This window comes from Lactuca sativa, chromosome 4, assembly GCF_002870075.4.
Source record: "Lactuca sativa cultivar Salinas chromosome 4, Lsat_Salinas_v11, whole genome shotgun sequence".
NCBI lineage: Eukaryota > Viridiplantae > Streptophyta > Magnoliopsida > Asterales > Asteraceae > Lactuca > Lactuca sativa.
In genome coordinates this window covers 60983688-61005123 of record NC_056626.2, presented here as the reverse complement: position 1 = coordinate 61005123, position 21436 = coordinate 60983688, and the positions used below count along the sequence as shown (strand labels likewise).

The 21436-nt window shown below is 36.3% G+C and overlaps 1 protein-coding gene across 1 annotated transcript; it reads right to left on the bottom strand.

Annotated features, from left to right (window-relative positions):
- Positions 1–10841: 10841 nt before the first annotated feature.
- LOC111878481 (protoheme IX farnesyltransferase, mitochondrial) lies at positions 10842–14060 on the bottom strand. Its single transcript, XM_023874978.3, has 7 exons — positions 13609–14060; positions 12915–13044; positions 12673–12810; positions 12451–12584; positions 12197–12322; positions 12015–12118; positions 10842–11414 (listed from the first exon to the last, which is right to left on the bottom strand). The coding sequence occupies exons 1-7, from the start codon at positions 13944–13946 to the stop codon at positions 11065–11067; spliced, it is 1320 nt and encodes a 439-aa protein (XP_023730746.1). The 5' UTR covers positions 13947–14060; the 3' UTR covers positions 10842–11064.
- Positions 14061–21436: the final 7376 nt, after the last annotated feature.

Sequence of the window (21436 nt, the reverse complement as noted above, 5' to 3'; positions counted from 1 at the left end):
TTTATTTTAAGTTTAGTGATTTGGCATGAAATTTTATATAGAATTAATTTGGTAAGTAAAAAATTACAATCCAAAGATATGATTCTTGATGTTGCAATAAAAAACTTAGAGGGATTAGTTAATTATTTTGAAAAATATAGGGAAAATGGGTTTGACTCTGCTATTAATGAGGCTAAAGAAATAGCAGAAAATATTGGAGTTGAACCAAAAATTCCTATCAAACGTGTTTATAGTAGAAAAAAACAATCTGATAAAATTCCAAATACCGAAAGAGAACAACAATCTTCTCAAGAAAATTTTAGAACTGATTATTTTATTGTTACAGTACATATGGCTCTAAATCAATTGAGAAGTAGATTTGAGCAAATGCAACATTTTGAATCTATTTTTGGATTTTTGTTTGATGGTTTAAAGTTAAAATCTTTATTTGATGATGAATTAAAAAAATGTTGTAAGAAACTTGAAACTAGTTTGACAAATGGTGAGGACCTTGATATTAATGGAAAAGATTTATTTATTGAGTTACAAGTTTTGTAGGAAATGTTGCCGGATGAAGCATACAAAGGTGAACATCCTTGGACAGCATATAGGATTTTATTTATTGAGTTACATGTTTCCCAATGTGTTGGTGGCATATAGGATTTTGTTGACGGTACCGGTCACGGTTGCTTCCGCAGAAAGAAGTTTTTCGAAATTGAAGTTATTGAAATCATATCTTTGGAGTACCATGACTCAAGAAATATTAAATGGATTAGCAATTTTGAGTATTGAAAGTCATTTTTTATCACTTGGTTCTTGGTACGTATTCTTTTGTTAAAAAAAAAAAAAAAAAAAAAAAAAAAAAAAAAAAAAAACTTTGCATTTTGGCCTTGGACTCGGCGAGTTGAAGGTCCAACTCGCCGAGTAGAAGCGAGAAGGGACGCAGGACTTAAGCGATGGACTCTGCGAGTCGGGTCCCGGACTCAACTAGTAGACCCTGTTTGGACAAAAACCCTAATATGAGGGTTTGCACCTTATTTAAACGCCTTAACTCGACCTCCTTCGTCCCATTTGCTCCAAGAAGACCCCCATAGCAAACCCTAGCCATTATTAAAGCAATCTATGGCATTTGGAGTGATTTTGGTGCTTTTGTGATCTAAGGAAGGAAGGAAAAGCTTGAAGGATCAAGAGGAGGCTAGAAGGATTCAGTTTTGAGCATCAATTGCAAACTTCAGAAGGTATAAAGTCTATACCTTGCTTGCTCTTTTGATAGATCCCATTTTGTGGGGTTTTAGGGCTTTTCTAAGCCATTTTAGTCACCAACCATGATTGCAAGCATGGTTTGAGGTTGATGTTTCGGATCTACGTCCTTAGAGGGGTTACAAGGCAGAAAGAAGTGGCTTTTGCAATTAAAGAAGACCCCATGCATTGTGAGAGCTTGTTTTAGGACCTTTTAAGCTCAAAGTCCCATGCAAACACGTAAAGGTTGTAACTTTACGTGCTAGATCGATTGTAGAAGCATAGATCTACCTTTTGATCAAGGGTTGTACATCAGAAATCGAAGATTCAGTGAGTGAATGTGACCAACTCGACGAGTCCGTTCGTGGACTCGGCGAGTCCAAGGTTCTGTCCCGTATCAGTTGAGGGTCTTAAGGACCCAGTTGAGTATGGAAAGGTTTCAGGAAGGTCACGAGGAGTGACCCAACATTTTAGACTAAGCCATTGTTCTGGAAGTTCATGGGACTCGGCGAGTGCATGAACGAACTCGGCGAGCCCAAGGCAATCTTCTTAGAACTCGACGAGTTGTTCATCAACTCAACGAGTCGAGGACAGAACTTGTTCATCGGATGAAGGTGGACTCGACGAGTTGTTCATCAACTCGGCGAGTCGGATGAGTTTTCATGTGTCATTCATATGAGGGAAGAACTCGTCGAGTTGACGGCCCAACTCGACGAGTAGAAGCGGGTTTAAGGACAATTGGAAGGATAGGGACTCGGCGAGTCCGGTCAACTGGAAGTTGACTTTGTCTTTGACTTGACTTGATCAGGGGTAAAATGATCATTTTACCTAAAGAGTAGATATATGATGAGATATGGTCCACTGGCGTGCCCTAGACTGCTCTAGCGTGCCAGCCTGGCCTAGCGCGCTCCTGCCAGCCTTGCTGGGGACTCCCTCGCCAGCCCTGCTAAGGACTCTCCTGCCGGCTCGGCCAGGCGCTCCCTCGCCTGGCACTCCCTTGCCATCCTCTCCTGGTGCGCGCCGCCAGCCCTGCCTGGGGCGCGCCCGCCAGCGGCACCCGGCGCCTCCGGGCGGCCTTGCCCAACTCCTTGTTAGTTGGGCCTGAATTAGGTTGGCCCAAGGCTTGACCTAATTGTCCCCTATATAATGAATAATACCTCCTCCATGGAGAGATACCTTCCCCTAGACTCTCCCCCAAGTGGGTCATCCACCACTAGACTTCCCCATGGCTGAGCCGCCACTATAATCCGGCCGGCGTGGCGGAGATCTGACATCACAATCAGAGAGACACGTTAGAGCCGCCCCAGGGACTGTGCCCCGGGAGAGGGCTCCAACGGTCAAGTTAGACCAGCTAGAAGATCTGAGATGGCCCTCCATAGCTGGAGAGAACCATCTTGGTGCTAGTGGTGTGGTGGCTGACGGCGGCGGGTGGCGGCTGAGCCACCCGACCGGATTATAGTGGCGGCTGAGCCATGGGGAAGTCTAGTGGTGGATGACCCACTTGGGGGAGAGTCTAGGGGAAGGTCTCTCTCCATGGAGGAGGTATTATTCATTATATAGGGGACAATTAGGTCAGGCCTTGGGCCAACCTAATTCAGGCCCAACTAACAAGGAGTTAGGCAAGGCCGCCCGGAGGCGCCGGGTGCCGCTGGCGGCGCGCACCAGGAGAGGATGGCAAGGGAGTGCCAGGCGAGGGAGCGCCTGGCCGAGTCGGCAGGAGAGTCCCCACCAGGGCTGGCGAGGGAGTCCCCAGCAAGGCTGGCAAGGGACGCCAGGCAAGGCTGGCAGGAGCGCGCCAAGCCAGGCTGGCACGCTAGAGCAGTCTAGGCCACGCCAGTGGACCATATCTCATCAAGTCCCCCCAGTTTGGTGTTATTGGTACGCGGCCAATGACATCGGATTGGACTTAGCCAGATAAACCAACAGGATAGTCCCCAGCGGGGCTGGCAAGGGAGTCCCCGGCAAGGCTAACAAGGGAGCGCCAGGCAAGGCTGGCGTGCTAGAGCAGTCTAGGCCATGCCAGTGGACCATATCTCATCAATATCAGACTCTGATGGTGTGTTTTGTGGGAATTATAGTCGGAGGATTTCCGGAGCAGCAGCAGCAGCAGATAGAGAGTTCCCGCACAGATCAGCAGCTACTACGAGGTGAGTTACCTTCCAGTAGCGGTGGGTCTACGGCCACAATGTCGGCCCACCAATAGGGATCGTATGTTAGATTATTATCTTTGTGATATTCATCTGTGTTGCTACTACCTGATATGTTATATGCTAGCGTGATATGATATGTGATAGTGATAGAGTTTGGTTGTTAGGACCGAAATGGTAGGTTAGGCACCCCAGATATGCCTAACAGTATGTTATGATATGTTTAGCTGCTAGCATGATATTTTATATGAGATAGAGGTAGTAGGAGGGGTATTGGTCCCCAAGATTCAGTTGTTAGGACCGAAGGGTAGGTCGGACACCCCAGATATGTCTGACGATAAATTATGTTATGATATGTGTGATAGTAGTAGTAGGGGTGAAATAGTCCCCGATGTTCGGTTGTTAGGATCGAAGGGTAGTCAGCACCCCAGAATAGCTCGACATGGGTAGGTCAGCCCCCAAAATGGTTTGACACGGGTAGGTCGGCACCCCAGAATGGTCGTACCGGGTAGGTCGGGCACCCCAGAAATGTCTGGCAGTATGTACGTGATATGATTGTATGGTATGTGGTACGATGGGGGAACTCACTAAGCTTCGTGCTTACAGTTTACAGTTTTGTTTTCGGGTACCTCTTCAGCGAAGGGGAAAAAGCTGGCGCTGTAGCGGCACACCATACACACACATTGGTTTTTCCGCATTATGAGATGTTCTGAGATTGTACTCTGACATTATGATTATTTTCATGCTTTGGTTTTCAGACACGAGATATGTTTTATGAATTGATATGTTTGGATGATGTTTTACTACTAAAGTTTTGTTAACCACTTAATTTAAAATGAAATTTTTGGGCGTGAAAATTTGGGTCGTTACACAATTCCTACGAAGTCTTGATTATGATAAAATAATAGATGTTTTTGCTTCAAAAAATGCAAGAGGCATCGTTTTAGACAAATTTTATGTATGCTTTTGTTTGTGTAACCTTGTTTTCGTTTGACTATAAAATTTATTTCATTTTGCTTTTTTTTTTTACTTAAATAAATGCATAATTTAGAATCTCGCCTCGGGCATTGAAAATCAATGGACCCACCCTGGTATCTATCCATAGCTTCTCTCCAGCTTCCCTTCTTTTGATTAGCTTTTGTTCTGTCTTTTCATTTTTTTTCCTTAATTTTTATATGTTATACCTTGTTAGCTAGACAACGACGTCTGACGTGACTACTAGTGCCTGTCGGGAACATTGCATCGTCTTAGGCGACACTCGCAAATCACATCTCATCACAATTGAGACTATGGATTAGCAAATGGATTGGATGGACAGAATAGGAACCAACACCTGCATTGCACTTAACCAGGACCAATCATACACTAAACGGGACGATTCTCGTTCAGTTGCATCGGCAACCGCTGCTTTTTCTGTACATGATGTAAATTTTTCAAATTTTTTCTTTTTTTTACTATAAAATGTGTTATCGGCAACACCTACTATGGACCGACAACACCTACTACGCAATCTTGCGTCCGCCCCTGTTCTCGTTTATAACACTCTAAAAAAACAATAAATTAAAAATTTTCAAAACCAACTATAAATCAATATTGTTTACAAAAGAGTCATTGTTTCAAAAACATTATTTCAAATCAGAGTTTTTCCCAAGACCCGGAAACATAAAACAGAAAGTTTTGTACGATCACACATTTTCCTTCCCACGATCCTTTGAAGTACCTGAAATGATAAACTAAAACTGTAAGCCAAAGTTTAGTGAGTTCCCCCATAGTACCAGAACACTACATAACAAACAAGCATACAATATGAGCCGTCAGCTTGACTGGATTGCCTCGTAGGGCCTACAAAATATTTGAACCGCTCTACGAGCATTCGACATGACTGGACCGCCTCGTAGGGCCTACAGTCCATCCGGACCGCTTCACGGGTTGCCGACCTCATTGGACTGGCTCGCAGGGCCTACATCCTATCATGTCGTCCTTGCGTGTCTTGGCCTACAACAAAAAGTAGGACCACCTCAACCCAACACGACATATCGACATATGCAACAAATAAACATAAACACAGAGCCAGCAAATACAGATAATCATACGGTTCTACTGAATAGCTAGAAACTATCATATCACTATCCTGACCATACTAAATAATCTCGGGTCGGCATTGGTGCCTTCGACCCACGGGTACAGTGAGGAAAACTCACATCTCAGTCTAAACGCAAGGTGAATAAATCTCGGTCCTATAGGTACAAATGCAATATTCCTTTGTACATAGGGTTAAAATTGAAAATACCTTATCATCGGGATGTTACATCGTTTCCATCAAATAGTTTAATACATCTTGGTTCTTGTTCTACAGGATCGAGCCGAAGGAAGTCAAAATGAATTAATGGGGCTAGAAATGATTTTAATGGGGATGAAAGTGGCTCAATGGGGGCAAGCAAACAACTTTGGAACATAAACCAACATTGGCATTGGAACTGATTTAGTCTGTAGCAATTTGATTCCTGGTACTTCATTTCAGCTTTGATTGGTTTTTGGCTCTTTTGGTTCCGGTCCGATTCATACCAATTTTCAAACCTTGTTCATGCCTAGTTGAGACCATGCATTATATTTCATTTTTTCTACCTTCTCATGGTTACATTTCTAAAATAACATTTTTTTCTTATATATATACATATGAACAATTATTATGAAGTGGGAATGAACTCTATTATCGTACATAAGTTCTCGCTATATTGTAGTTTTGTTTTATTAAATAACTAGATTATAGTCCGCGTTAAACGTGGGAAACGCATAAAAAAACATATAATCGTTTATAGATATTGTATAATGATTATAAAAAAATATATGGTTATTGGTATTATTGAAATGTGTAGAAATTACATTGAAAACGATAAATATATATAATCATTGAAAGATCTCTTTGTATATATCATTTTTTGTTTTATTAGTTGAACGACTTTCCTCGTCTCATATAGTTATGATATTTATATATTTATAAGCATTTTAATTAGACGTTCCTTGCATAATAATGTTACCTAATTTAAACATATATTGACAACTAATATACCGTTTTTTCTATTGCATTAAATATTGACAACTATTTCATTTATTCAAATAAAGTTATGTAATATAATTTATAAAATGTTAATGTTATATAGATTTAATTTTAGTATATCATCAATGGAGATTCTTTTCTAAATCATGATTGGTTTATTTTAAATTAATTATAAACAAAAATGCTAACTTTTATGTTTGTTCTTATTTATTTAGTGTTCACAAGAACTTTAAATTAGTTTTGGCGCAACTTTGAATAATTTTAGTATATCATCAATTATATGAAATATCAAATAATGACATTTCATTACTATTGTGATAATTTAGTTTATATATTGTATTTTCACTAATCTTAACGGTCTTATTTTTTATAATAACCGTAACGCTTTTACTAAATGTATTTTTTACAAATCTCCTAATATCTTATAATTTTTATCTTACTTTATAATTTTTCATAACTATGTTATTTTCAAGATTGACTGCTTTAATAGTGTTTTTTTTTTCAGTCTATTTAATTTTATATTTCATTGTACAACATCATCGTTTGTATGTATTCTGAAATTTCACTTTAAAAATGTTTAATGTTTACACCTTGATATTAATTTTTTTAATAAACTCATGTAATAATTATGGAATATATATCTCATTTTAATTAACATTCACTTCCTTTATTATATCAAATTCCTCATTAAACGGATATACTTTTGGAAAATAATAATTATAATAGGGCAGCATTATCTAAGACGTAAATGTTTGATATATTTTTGGAGAAAAAAAAATCAGGATCATTAAAAAAAAATTATATAAAGAAAATACAAATTTAAATTTGTTGAAATTATGGATGAAATTACTGGCGAAAATTTATTTTAGAGGTAGTTGTATTTTGTAAGGTATAATAATATTACAAAATTTGAAATATCTATATTTGTTGTGTAAATTAATAAATTTTATTGTTAATATACAAAGATAAAAAAGTAGGTTGATATGATATACAAAAACATAATAATTTCAATGATATTTTAAAATCATGCCAAAATTAACCGGATTCTTATGACATAAAAATTAAAAAAAAAATCATAATCATCTCTAATATATAAAAGTAACATTTTCGTAATTAATGTCAGTTGCCAAGATAGTTAATTTTTGTTTTGTTAAAGGTACCTAATATCTTTTCATGTTTATTTGAAAAGTTTCATAAAAGTAGTTAACTGATTTCATGTAATTTGTGACAAAGAAAATCAAAATATATGAATACATACATTTGATATAGGAACAAAAAAATAATCGAAAAAAATATAAAAAGCGAAAGAAGGTACTGACCTTCTAGCGTACAATAGTGAATGTTTATAGCAGAGAATGATGATGGAAGTTATAAGCAATATTAACGATGTTGTAGGAAAAAGTTTGAAGAAAAGAAACGATTGAAAATAAATGTGAGTCGCGGATTCAATGATGAATCGTATATGTATGTGATAATTTGAATATAATTTTTCGATATTAATGATTTTCTAATAAAAAAAATTTTATATTAATGTTTACTAATATAAACGGATTTATATTAATGGTTGATATTAAGGCCTTGATTGAAATGATTTGTTAGTAATATGTTTTTAAAATTGACCATATTAAAATCTTTATAACTGAAAATTCAAGATGTAAAATATGGAAAACTTTCATTGGAATTAAATACATTCCATTTCAACGAATGGAAGCTATTGATTGATGATTGGAAATCATTTATTGTAATTAAATACATTCCATATGGGGAAGATGATGTCAGCAATTTGATCTAATGGTGGAAAAAATAAGATTGAAATACAATCAATGATCCAGATTATTTAAGATGATGTCATAAGGTTTCTTTTTTAGTAATATTTAAGATATTTTGAATTTTTGAACATTAAACAATCATCCTAAATAAAATAAATCAATAATCAATTAAGTTATCTATCTTGTAGTTTTGTTTTATTAAATAATTTTTTGAATTTTTGAACATTAAACAATCATCCTAAATAAAATAAATCTTGTCTTTAGTTTCAAAGAAGTACCGTAGTTAACATGCATAAAAATATTTGATATTTATTAAAGATATTTAAAATGAAAAAGAATATTCAAAAGAATGTTGCATGCCCAAAGCAATATCACACACTTTATAGTTTATTGTAACAATAATTAGGAATACATATAATTTATTCTATAATGGAAAAATGTTAATTTTTTAAGGACAAACAAAAAGAATAAAGAAGAGCGGTCATTGCCATTTTACCCCTATTGCTTCATCTAAAAGGGTTAGAATCTAAAATCATTGTGAAACCATTTTAACACATATTCCTTTTTAGAAACAAGATCATAAGGTGGGTCAAACCACTCAACTTTTAGTTGGCATGATTGAAGTTTCTGTTTTTACTTTTTTGTGTAAAAACGCTAATGGTGTGTTTAGCCTTTAAAGGTCACTTTATATTCACAGAAATGGAGATAGATGGAGAAAAAACATAGTTTTAAAGAATTAAAATCTAAAAATTTACAATATTACCATCGTAATGTAAATATTTGATACCTTTACAAAATATATAAAATTAAGAAGATAAAGTTCAAGAGGCAGTGTTAATGCTATAAAATCTCTCTCCAAATTCACAAAAAGATTAATATCATATTTTGTCCATCACTTTATTTTTAAGTCCTAAAAGACGTACTTGAGCTGAATAGACGTGAAAGAAAAAATAAACAGAACAAAAAACAAACAAAAAAAATGATTCATTTTAAATATCAATATTAAGATCAATAGTTTTGTTTTTGGCTCTTAGATAAACTGAGTTTTTAAGCTCGATTTATTTTTTTAAATATAATAAATGAAATAAAAGAAAACCAACCCCAAACAAAATAATCAAATGACATAAATTTGTGTGTGCGCTGTATTTATTAAGAGTATCTCTAATGATTAACCTCAGAAAAAATTTATTATTTTATCGCATTTTATGTTTACCGACTTTTATTCAATCACATAATGGAAGAATTTTGTATATGTTGGTAACATCAAATTTTCACATTTATCCGACTCAAATCCTAAATATTATATTTGTTCTTTGTAAAATTTTAAAATATCATATTTGCCCATATCATTTTTTAAATATTTTAAAACCATTTATAATCATATCTACATCTTCTAATAAATGAAACCTAAAAATGATACATGTCAGTTTTTTAGAATGTCTCTTTAACACGTGATATTTTTCTATTATTTTTATTATTTTCTTTGTTTGGTAACAAATCAAATTCAATTCAAATTTTGAAAATACAAAATCTTATTCTAATAACATTATTATATTTATTTCGTTTAACAAATTAATTCATAATTACTCACAATCCACAATATCTTGTTTTTTTTTACATTTATTATTTTGTTATATGTATAAAAATATTAAATATATGGACTTTGGTTTCTACGGGTTATAACCTAGTAATTTATAGTTTATCATTGTCAGATATTTTTTACGAAATTATAAAGATTATAAAACTAAAAAAATGATAAAATCTTATGTAACCATAATGCTATATAATATTTGATATATTTTTAATTTTGACAACTACTTTAAAACTATATCAAAAACATTTATAAAGTATATTCATTTTTATTTATTTATTAAATCAACTGGTTAACTAAAAAAATATAGCATCTAAATATTATTGAGATGTAAACTATAATGTTAATTAATGTACGAAAATTAAAAGGGTAAATGGATAATAAATATTTGGATGGAAAATTATTTTTGTGCAATTGTAAAAAGTTTTTCAAAAGCGTTTTCAAACAGGAAAGAAACTTTTGAAAAAACAACTAAAAATGCCTTAAGAATATTAAAATTAAGATAATTAACACACCTACAGTTTCATTTTAAAACTAAGAGTAAATTACACGAATGGTCCCTATGGTTTGGGATAATTTGCATCTTTGGTCCCTAACTTATTTTTTTTTTAACTCAAAAGTATCTACCCGTTTGTTTTTGTTACGCGTTTGGTCCCTATTGTTTGTTTTTGTTACACGCTTGGTCCATGCCTTACCTAAAATGACTATTATTTAAATAGGAAAAAATGATGGGATAGATAAGATAAAGTTAGAGGTAAGATAAAGTTAAGGACCAAACATGCAGATTACCCTAAACCATAGAGACTATTCGTGTAATTTACTCTAAAACTAAAACAACGAGCATTCATTTACATCGTCTTGAATTATTTTCTAAAACAATTAAGTAAACTAGTTGCCCAAAGGTTTTTTCCACCTAATGTATCATGTTGAAAATGTGTCTCTAAACCAATAGGTTTAGGAGATGTTACTTGGCCTTTCAAACAAATTAAACAACCAGTTCCTTGTTGTATGACTATGTATGTGGCATCCACATTAGCAATCATCATTCATCATCATAATAACAAAACAATTAACAATGGCATTTATCTTCATGTTAACCATCAACAAATTTATTGTCATTCTCATCGGCAAAACATCAATGCCAAAATTTGGGAATAATCATCACCCATAACCTAAAATAAAAACAAAACCCCAAATTGTCACCAAAACACACAATTTTACAAACAAAAAGCCTTAAATGTTACCTTTCTACAATAATCTCATTATTATAAGTATAACAACTCAAGATGAATATATAGGAACGGGCAGAAACGGGAAAGGGGCAACCGATGCATACGCGACAGGTGGACGTGACCGGGTCTGTTTTACCCTTTCGGGATTTCTGGTTTCCTGCTCGGTATGTGAAATGACCATTTTGTCCTTGGTGTTTTCTGTTGTTAGTGGTTGATGATCATCGTAAATTCGGTGAAACATAAGGCCAGACATGAAAACCGGAAGATAAAGAAGACTTGCATGGAACATTCTTCTTGCACTTGTTTTTGTCCGGTTCAATAGAAATGAAACTGCGGTCCCACTAATTGCTAGAGCCAGGAGGGTTGATTCGAGACAGAACCATCCGGAAGTTATACCCCCTGCAAAATGACCATTTTACCCTTGGTATACAAGAACAAGCTAAAGTAAAGTGTATGTATATTAGACACACATTTTCCATTGTAATGTCGCATGTTCATGTTAAGTGCTTAAAATCTAAAAAAAAAAAATTAAGAGAAAATTATTGTTGTAGTCCCTGAGGTATTGCCGACTTTTGCAATTTTGGTCTAAAAAAAGCTCTCTCTTACAATTTTGGTCCTTATTTGAGGTTTTTCTAACGTTTTTAGTCCCTACTGCAAGATATATGACTATACTCTTGGGATCACATGTGTAAAAATCAACTATAGTCAAGGACCAAAAGTATTCATTTTACTTGGCACATTGACCAGAACATTACAAAAAACTCAAATAAGGACCAAAAATGCCAAAATTAGGAAAATCAACTATACTCAGGGACCAAAGTTACAAAAGTTACCTATACTCACGGACCAAACTTGCAAACATCAACTATACTCAGGGACCGAAATTGTAAAAAACAAGTATATTCAGGGACCAAAATTGCAAAAAACAAGTATATTCAGCGACCAAAAATGTAAATTACACGTAAATTAATAACATTTCATCTTTCATAGAGAACTTACAATCATAAGCCAAGTATCCCAACGGAATCAGATATATGCAATTCCTCAAAGCCACCAAAGCTGTTCTTTTACCCGATGGATCAGCAAGAGAGAACATTTTAAACCTGAATATTTAAAAGCAACTAATTTCAAAATTCAAATCTATTACTTAAAGATAACAAAAAAAAAAAATTAAAACATACCCTCCAGCTTTATAGTCATCGCGACATAAATAAGCAAGGGCCATAAAATGCGGTATTTGCCAAAAATACAAAGCAGCAGGAAGAATCAATCCATTCATTGTAATCTCACCAGAAGCTGCAGCCCACCTATAAAGCAAAAGAGAAAGAATTAAAAAATAATTACTTCAATCTTTTTTATTATTAAATCATTGTAGTTTGAAAGTAAAATGTTATAATATGAAGAAATGAAAGTACATTGCTATAAAAAAAATTACCCAAGAAGAGGAGGAATTGCACCAACAACAGCCCCAACCCAAGTATTGACAGGATGTATTTGCTTCAATGGAGTGTAAACGAATGCATACAGAAAAAGATTTGAAGCTCCAAGTCCAGCTGCCAATAAATTAGCCTGCACAAACCTTGCAGTAAATTTTTTTATTTTAGTATTTATATATATAATTTTTTATTAATTTATAAAATGAAAATTAATTTCCAACCTGGCTTGCTAACAGAGCTGTGCCAGCTAGACCAACCGACGTTGCCCATGTGACTGCGTGAGGAATAGTAAGACGGCCTGAAGGTAATGGCCTTCTCATTGTTCTATTCATTAACGCGTCATTCTTAACCTCAAATACCTAATACAAAAATACAAGGTTTGATAAAAATAAGGTACAGGAATAGTAACCCACATTTAAAAGTGAAACTACAAAAGAACAATATGAAAAACATGTCTAAAAACCTGATTTAATGTGTTAGCAGATGCTGCCACCATCATGGTTCCTGCACACGTGTAACAAAGTCCTGCTAAGTCAACTGCACTCCCGCTCCCAAGAACATAACCGGCTCCAGATGTTGCAACAACCAGCATGCTAAAAATATAAAATTCAGGAATCAGATAAATATTTATTATAAGTTTATAACCACTAAAAGGTTAAACTCTAGGAAAAAACATATGCAAATAGGTGTTCAATACTTCCACTTTTGTTTTGTTTATTTTCTATCATTCTTTTTGGACTGATGAAAGATATTTGTTCAAGCTTCATCTTCACAGTGGCTTCTAAAAACATCTGAACATTCCAATATTAATATCGTTGATGTCACTGACATGTGTCAATTCAGTCTCAAACATTAAATAATAACTGCAAATGAAATGACATTCATGGGTAGGAGAAGGAGACTCTTAATTTTTCAGAGAAACAAAAGGTCGATTTCTAATTTTTAGACTATGATAGGTATAAAGTTCACATGATTATCATCACGAGCAAATCAATAGAACCAGCATAAATCAGAGGAATTAATCACTATTGTAACAGTAATCATATTGACACTAACAATCATAAGAATCCGAAATCACGAATCTAGTGAACATCAAGGTAATCATATTGATAAGGTGAGTTGCAGAAATACCAAAAAGAAAAGGAATTATAACTAACCTAAGCTTAGCTTTGGAAAGCTCCCAATAGCACCGACCATAATGCCTTGCCATATCAACAACCTCCCTTGCCCCTAACGACGTCGCATCGACGATGTCAGCAGTTGACCCCATCGCTCGGACCCGATCGATTCCCGTAATACCTAGTTTCCCTGAACCGGAAGATGGACCCACGGCGGTGGAGGTGGATCTACTGAATAATCCATACCCGTGGTCAACGTCGGAGATTTGCAACAGGCGAAGAGAATCTGGTTGAAGGTTTAGATGGCAATTGAACTTGGACGAGGAGGAGGTGGTGAGTTGAGTGAATCGACTCAGTGAGTTTCTACTTCTCCACATGGCCTCTGATTCCGGAGAACACGGCGGCGAATCGCCTGGAAGAAGTGACGGAGGTGAGCGGTGAAGCTTCTACCTTTATTAGAGATAGAGGAGACGGAGACCTTGAGACCTTTCTTGATGAATACAGATGTTCATTTTGAGCCCTTGTACTTTTAAAACTCTACTTTTATAGCACTCTAACTATTTTGGTACCCAACTATTGCATTATTTTAGGTCATTATATATACATCATATAGACAAAATTGCAAGAATGGTCCTTGTGGTTAGGTGGAAATTGTCACTTTGGGCCCAACAGGTTTTAACTAGCACTAATGGTCCAACAGTTTCCATTTTGTTGTGAATTTGGTCCAAAACGATTTAAAATGACGAACTTGCCCCTTTCTATTTGTTTTTTGCTTTTCTTTTTGTTATTTAATTATTTTCCTAACAAAAAAATAAAAAATAAAAAGAAGAAAGGAATCTTTCTCTCTCTCTCTCTCTCTCTCTCTCTCTCTCTCTCTCTCTCTCTCTCCAGTTTAAAGAACGTCACCGTCCTCACCCCTCCCCCAACCTTCACTCCCGCTGGGAAGCTTGAACACTATCATCGGAAAAAGATAAACGACATCATATCGAAGTTTTGGCAGCGAAACCCTAACCCTAAAAGTTTCAGGTGGCGACATACAGATCGAAACTAAGGTTTCTAGCAGCGGCGGCCTCTAAAAACCCTAAGATTTAAAGAAAAGAGAATGGCGACAACCTCTAAAAACCATAGGGTCTCCTTCTTTCCTTCTTCAAACTCGATTGAAGCTCACCCGAGGGTCATTTGGCGTTATTTCCTTCTTCAAACTCGATTAAAGATCACCTGAGGGTCATTTGACGGAGCCAGGAAAGTCGAGAGATGGTGGGGATGGTTGAAAATGGTGGTGAAGAGGGGTGGCAGTAGGTGTTTTCAGGGATTGTCGGTGGTTTGGTCTTCATCGTTGTGCTTTGGTCTGTAAAGATGAAGCTCTTTGATTCTCGGGAAGAGGCGGATCTGAAACCCCCATTTACAAACCTTCGTTTCGGAGTTAGAACGACAATTAGGGTTCTCCTCTCTCTCTCTCTCACAGAAGCTCGTCTAAAAACCATTGGATCTTGCTGAGATACAAATTGATGGGCAAAGTTGCTTTTGATAATGGAGATTACAGTTAGGGTTTCTTTTTTCTGCATATCCTTAAGAAGAAGAGGACGATGAAGATATGGGGTCTGCAATGAAGAGAGAAAGAGAGAGAGAGAGAGAGTTTAAGAGAGAGAGGGTTTTTTTTTCTTTTTCTTTTAATTATGAACCTATTTAAATAAATAAATAAACTAAAAAATAAAAACAAAGGGCAAAATGGTCATTATAAAAGAATTTAAAGTAAATTGGACTAAAGTGGCAAGAAAATGAATACATGTGGACCATGAGTGCTAGTCCAAACCTGTTTGGCCCAAAGTGACAATTTCAACCTAACCACAGGGACCACTCTTGCAATTTTGTCCTTCATATATAATAAATAATTGTTCAAAAAATGAAATAAATAAAAAATCAAATTCACAGAGCTTTAATAAAGTATTATTTTTAGTGTTTAATAATGCTTAAACATAGTAAAATAACCAATTATATTTTTGTTGTTTCATTGCATTCTAATTATTCAGCAAATTCTTAGTTTTATATCAGTAACATATTAAAAATCTATAATAAATTTAATATATATTAAGCAAATCCTTAATGTTTATATCACTAAAATATTAAAATTTTATATAAAAAATTAAATACAGAATAAAAAGCTAAGAAATGCATCCATAAATTTACAAAAGTAATGACAACTTTGATGACACATATGTCAAGTCTTCCATCAAACACAATCATTCAAACTGATTCAAAATAAATTTGAATTTTTTAAATTATACCAATCTCGTCTAAACTACCAATAATAATTTGTGAGTTGACAACAAATTAAGGCTAAGTTCATAAACAATAAATGATTAAATGAAATTCATTTTAATTGGAGCAACATGTATGTGACTAAGAATATGAGACTAACAAACTCCATGAACAATCATACTCTTATAACTCTCATCCAATATCCTTATTAGTCTAAAGGGATGAATAAAAGAAAAAAAAAAGGTTCTAGTAATCATTGTAAACAGTTTACTTTGGTTTTAAGATAAAATCAACCAAAAATCTAGTTTATCCATAAAAATTAAGTGATTATTAAAAATTTGCAAACACTTCTATTATACAACATTCCAATAGAAACAATTTTTTGTTCCAATATTCATAAATATAAAATGTTCTTTACTTTTTATTTTTCAACTACAAAATCTTTCTCTACTCCTTTGCAGTTGGAAATCTTAAAAAAATATTGTTTTCACAAAGTAGAATGCTATAAAGAACAGTTTAAGTAAAGTGGAATACTATAAAAGATGTTTTTTTTAATCCACTCAATGTTCGGAATCCTCGAAAAGATACCATTTTACAAAGTAGAATGCTATAAATGACAATTTCAAGAAAGTAGAATACTATAAAATGAAATGTTTTTTCTTTATTTTCACGCCTATGTTCGAAATTCTAAAAAAATTACAAAAAAGAAGGCTATAAATGAAAGTTTCTTGTATGTTTGAATCGATATCAGGGAAATAGATCCTAGTTTACCATATTTCTCATGTTACATGCCGATTGATCTCTATCTTTAGCTGAAAAATGAATATGAACATTATAAAAAACAACTCAGCAAGATAAATCCAAATATCCTAAAGCAATTTCTTAAACATCTATCATGAAATAGAAGAATATATATTATAACCTTAAACATTTAATTCATTTACATATGAACAATATGTAAGGTGGTGGTGGTGAATATTTAAAACTAAACATCTCACCTCAAATCAAAAGATATATTGCAGAGTAATGAACTTCCTAATAAAATAAAGCAATACACCCCCTGTAAAAAGGTTAGTCCATAAAATGGAAATTTCATCCTCTAGCAGCATGTCTTTCAAATTCCACATTATCAGTCTACACTAAAAGTAAACCAAATGAAAGATATAAAAAAATAAAATATTTAAATTTTACATTTTGGTGATCGTGTTCATCGACGACATTTTGGTGTATTCGAGGTCTAGAGAATAGCATGATGAGAATCTTCGGGAGATTCTTGGAGTATTGAGGATGGAGAGGCGTTAAGACAAATTCTCCAAGCGTGATTTATGGTTACAAGAGGTCCAGTTCTTGGGACACCTCGTTAACCAGAATGAGATTTTGGTCGACCCGACCAAGATCGAGGCGGTCATGCGATGGCAGGTGCCGAGATCCCCATCTAAGGTCAGGAGTTTTCTGGGCCTGGCAGGTTACTATCGGAGGTTTATCAGAGATTTATCCAAAATTTTCGTTCCTCTCACCAGATTGACCAGGAAGGGTGTTACTTTTGTTTGGGGGCCCGAGCAGCAGGATTCATTCGAGACTCTTCGCCAGAGATTGTGCGAAGCTCCAGTGTTAGCCCATCCTGAGGGAGTGGAGGACTTCGTAGTCTACTGTGATGCATCGATATTAGGGATGGTGTGTTGTGTTAATGCAGAGGGGACATGTGATAGCATATGCGTCGAGGCAGCTGAAGCCTTACGAGACAAGGTATCCCACCCACGATTTGGAGCTGGGGGCAGTGGTGTTCGCCCTCAAGATCTGGTGCTACTATTTTCATGGTGTCCGGTGTACCATATACACGGACCATAAGAGCCTGAAGTACCTTATGGATCAGCCTAACCTGAATATGAGACAAAGGAGGTGGTCTGATGTAGTGAAAGACTATGACTGTGAGATTTTGTATCACCCTGGCAAGGCTAATATGGTAGCCGATGCCCTGAGTCGTAGAGTAGTGAGTGCTCCGATCCGAGACGTGTGCATGAGGATGACGGTGATGACTCTAGTCTTAGATACCATCTGAGAGGCCCATGTAGTGGCCGTAAGACCAGGGAACCGTAAGAAAGAGCGGGTGATCGGGCAGATTTCTGAGTTTGAGACGGATAGTCGGGGGCTTATGACCCTCCATGGGTGGATATGGGTGCCATATATGGGTGGAGATCGACGTATTTTGATGGAGGAGACCCATAGGTCGAGATTCTCGATCCATCCGAGGCCACCAAGATGTATTTGGACTTAAAAAGGGATTATTGGTGGCCCTTCATGAAGAAAGATATGGCATGGGTAGTCGAGAGATGCTTGGCCTATCGTCAGGTCAAAGCGGAGCACCGACGTCCTCATGGCCAGTTGCAGCCTTTAGAGATTCCCTTGTGGAAGTGGGAACATATTTCCATGGATTTTATCACCAAATTACTGAGGACCGCGTGAGGTGTCGATGCGATATGGGTGATTGTAGATCGGTTGACGAGGAGTGCTCACTTTTTGGCTATCAGTGATAGCTCTTCTGCGGAGAAATTAGTCGATATCTACGTTCAAGAGGTGGTGGCACGACATGGGGTGCCAACATCGATAGTGTTAGATCAAGATGTGTATTTCACTTCCAGGTTCTGGAAGAAATTTCATGAGCAGGTGGGTACCCGGTTGCATTTTAGTACCGCATATCATCCACAGACAGACGGGTAGAGCGAGTGGACGATTCAGACGCTCGAGGACATGCTATGCGCATGTGTTATGAACTTCGGTGGAAGTTGAGACACTTATCTTCCCTTGGTTGTGTTTTCATACAACAACAGTCATCACTCTAGTATCGGTATGCCTTTCTTTGAGTTTTTATATGGGAGGAGGTTCAGGACTCCCATCTGTTGGGGAGAGGTAGGGCAGAGAGTGATGGGGAGCACTGAGATAGATCTCAAAGACGACAGAGTAGATCCAACAGGTCATACAGAGGTTACTGACGGCCCAGAGTTGTCAAAAGAGTTACGTAGATCGGCGACGTTTAGAGCTAGAATTTTAGGTCGGGGATTTTGTCCTCCTGAAGGTATCCTCGTGGAAAGAGGTGATCCGGTTCAGGAAGTGGGACAAGTTGGGCCCTAGATACATCAGTTCATTCAAAGTGATCGCACAAGTGGGTAAGGTAGCTTACCGGCTAGAGCTGCCTGCAGAGTTGAGCCATATTCATAACACCTTCCATGTGTTCTGGCTGAGGAAGTGTGTAGCTGATGAGATGACGACAGTGTTGCAAAACTCGGCCTACTCGGCCGAGTACTCGGCCGATTACTCGGAATCGGCCCTCCACCGAGGCGAGTAATGTCAACTCGGCCAAAAAACTCGGATTTAGTCAAAATCGGCCAAAAATCAGTCAAACTCGGTCAAAAATCGGCCAAACTCGGTCAAACTCGGGCCTACTCGGTCTTACTCGGGCCTACTCGGTCAAACTCGGCCAACTCGGTCAAAATCGTTCAGACTCGGTAAAAGGGTCAAAATTGTCATAAAAAGAGAAAAAAATCAAGAATTTCAAGATTAATATGTATAATGCACTTAATGATTTATTATTTAACACAAACATGTGATTATTACTACATATATATCTTAAATTTTCAGTAATTATCCACGTAGTGAGACAATTATGTGTATTTCAGTTTTTATGTATTCACATGTATCTAATTTTGGTTATATATTTCAATCAAATTATGATTTTAACTTATGATTTTGACATATATAATTTTCTAAAAAACATTTCTACATGAATTACCAAATCCGAGTACTCCCCGAGTACTCCCGAGTACTCGCTACTCCCCAGTCGGCCGAGCAGGTACCGAGTAACGAGTTCTACAACCTTGGATGACGGTGGTCCTTTTAGAGGACATTCAGATTGACGATCAACTGAACTACATTGAGAAGCTGATAGCGATCTTGGATAGGAATGTGAAGGTCTTGAGGAACAAATATGTGCCTTTGGTTCGGGTTCAATGGAAACATCGGAAGGGATCCCTGTGGACTTGGGAGTCGGAGTCCGAGATGCGGGAGCAGTACCCAAAGTTGTTTCTAGAGGATGACTTCGAGGGTAAAGTCTAATCCTAGTGGGGGAGAATTGTAACACCCCGAAATAAGGTATGTATCGATAACCCTTGCTTTTATTGAATTGTCAAAGTTAGCCCTTAATTGACAAAAAGGTGACAAATGAGTACGCGGGGTGTACGCATGCGTACGCTCAGCGTACTTTGTGCGTATTATGGATGCGGAGGCCACCTAGTACGCAGAGCGTACCAAAGGGTACACTGGGCATACTAGGCTCGAAGTGAAAACCATAATTGTGTGGTGTGTCCCTATTTTAGGAACATGATGGCCTCATTTCCAACCACCATTTCTAGTCTTCAACTCCCTGCAAAACCCTAATTTCCGTTTTATTAGCTTGAGTGGCCATTTGAAGCTTTTGAGTGATCTTTGTGGGATTCTTTGGGTGAAGAAGGAGCTTTGAAGAGGGAGCTTTGAAGAGAGTGGACTTGGAGTCCAAGCTTTAGATCTGATTTTCCCTGTGGTTGGTGCATCATTTGGAGGTATCAAGCTCAAAGCTTTCTCATTGTTTTGATTTGTGCATATTGTGGTTCATTTTAGGTCTTCCATGTTTCTTCATCTGATGATTCCTCTCCAGGTCTCCATCTTCAATCCTTAGGATAATCAATAAACATGTCTTTATTCATATCGTTTATTAAAACAAAATTACACAACTTAGCAGAAATGAGAACCTACATGTTCATATACAATAAAAAAGACCAATAAATTGTGTTTAATATTGAAACAAAATTAAAGACAAATGTTTTAATACTTGCCATCATACTGGCCACATCTACAACTGACATTCGAATCAATCTCTCCATGAAGTAATTGATGGGTTTTGAGCAATACATCATTCCTATGGTGTACATGCAAACCCTAATAACTTTGGATCTAGTTTGTCTAATCAACATGCAGTTGATAATCCAAAGCCATAAACCCTAGATCTAATAAATAATAACTGAAATTAGGGTTTAGATCTTACCTTTTATTGTTATATAGCAATAACAATCAATCTTTGGCTTCAGAAAGCTTAGTGCCTCAAGTGTTGCACCTCTAATGGAGTCACAAACACCACTAAACAACTTGGATGAAGAGGGAGGAGATGGGAGGCACCAAAAACGGATGGAAACCCTAAAGGAACACTTAGCCACGTTTTTGGGTCTCAAGGGTTCTTTAAATAAGTAGTCAATTAGGGTTATCTAACAAGGAAATCCTAATTTGACTGCTTAAGCCCTAAGCAGCCCATGGACCCCTTCTGGAACATGCCTTGGACGATTTCTAATGGGCTTCCCCATACATCATTCCTATGGTGTACATGCAAACCCTAATAACATTGGATCTAGTTTGTCTAATCAACATGCAGTTGATAATCCAAAACCATAAACCCTAGATCTAATAAATAATAACTGAAATTAGGGTTTAGATCTTACCTTTTATTGTTATATAGCAATAACAATCAATCTTTGGCTTCAGAAAGCTTAGTGCCTCAAGTGCTGCACCTCTAATGGAGTCACAA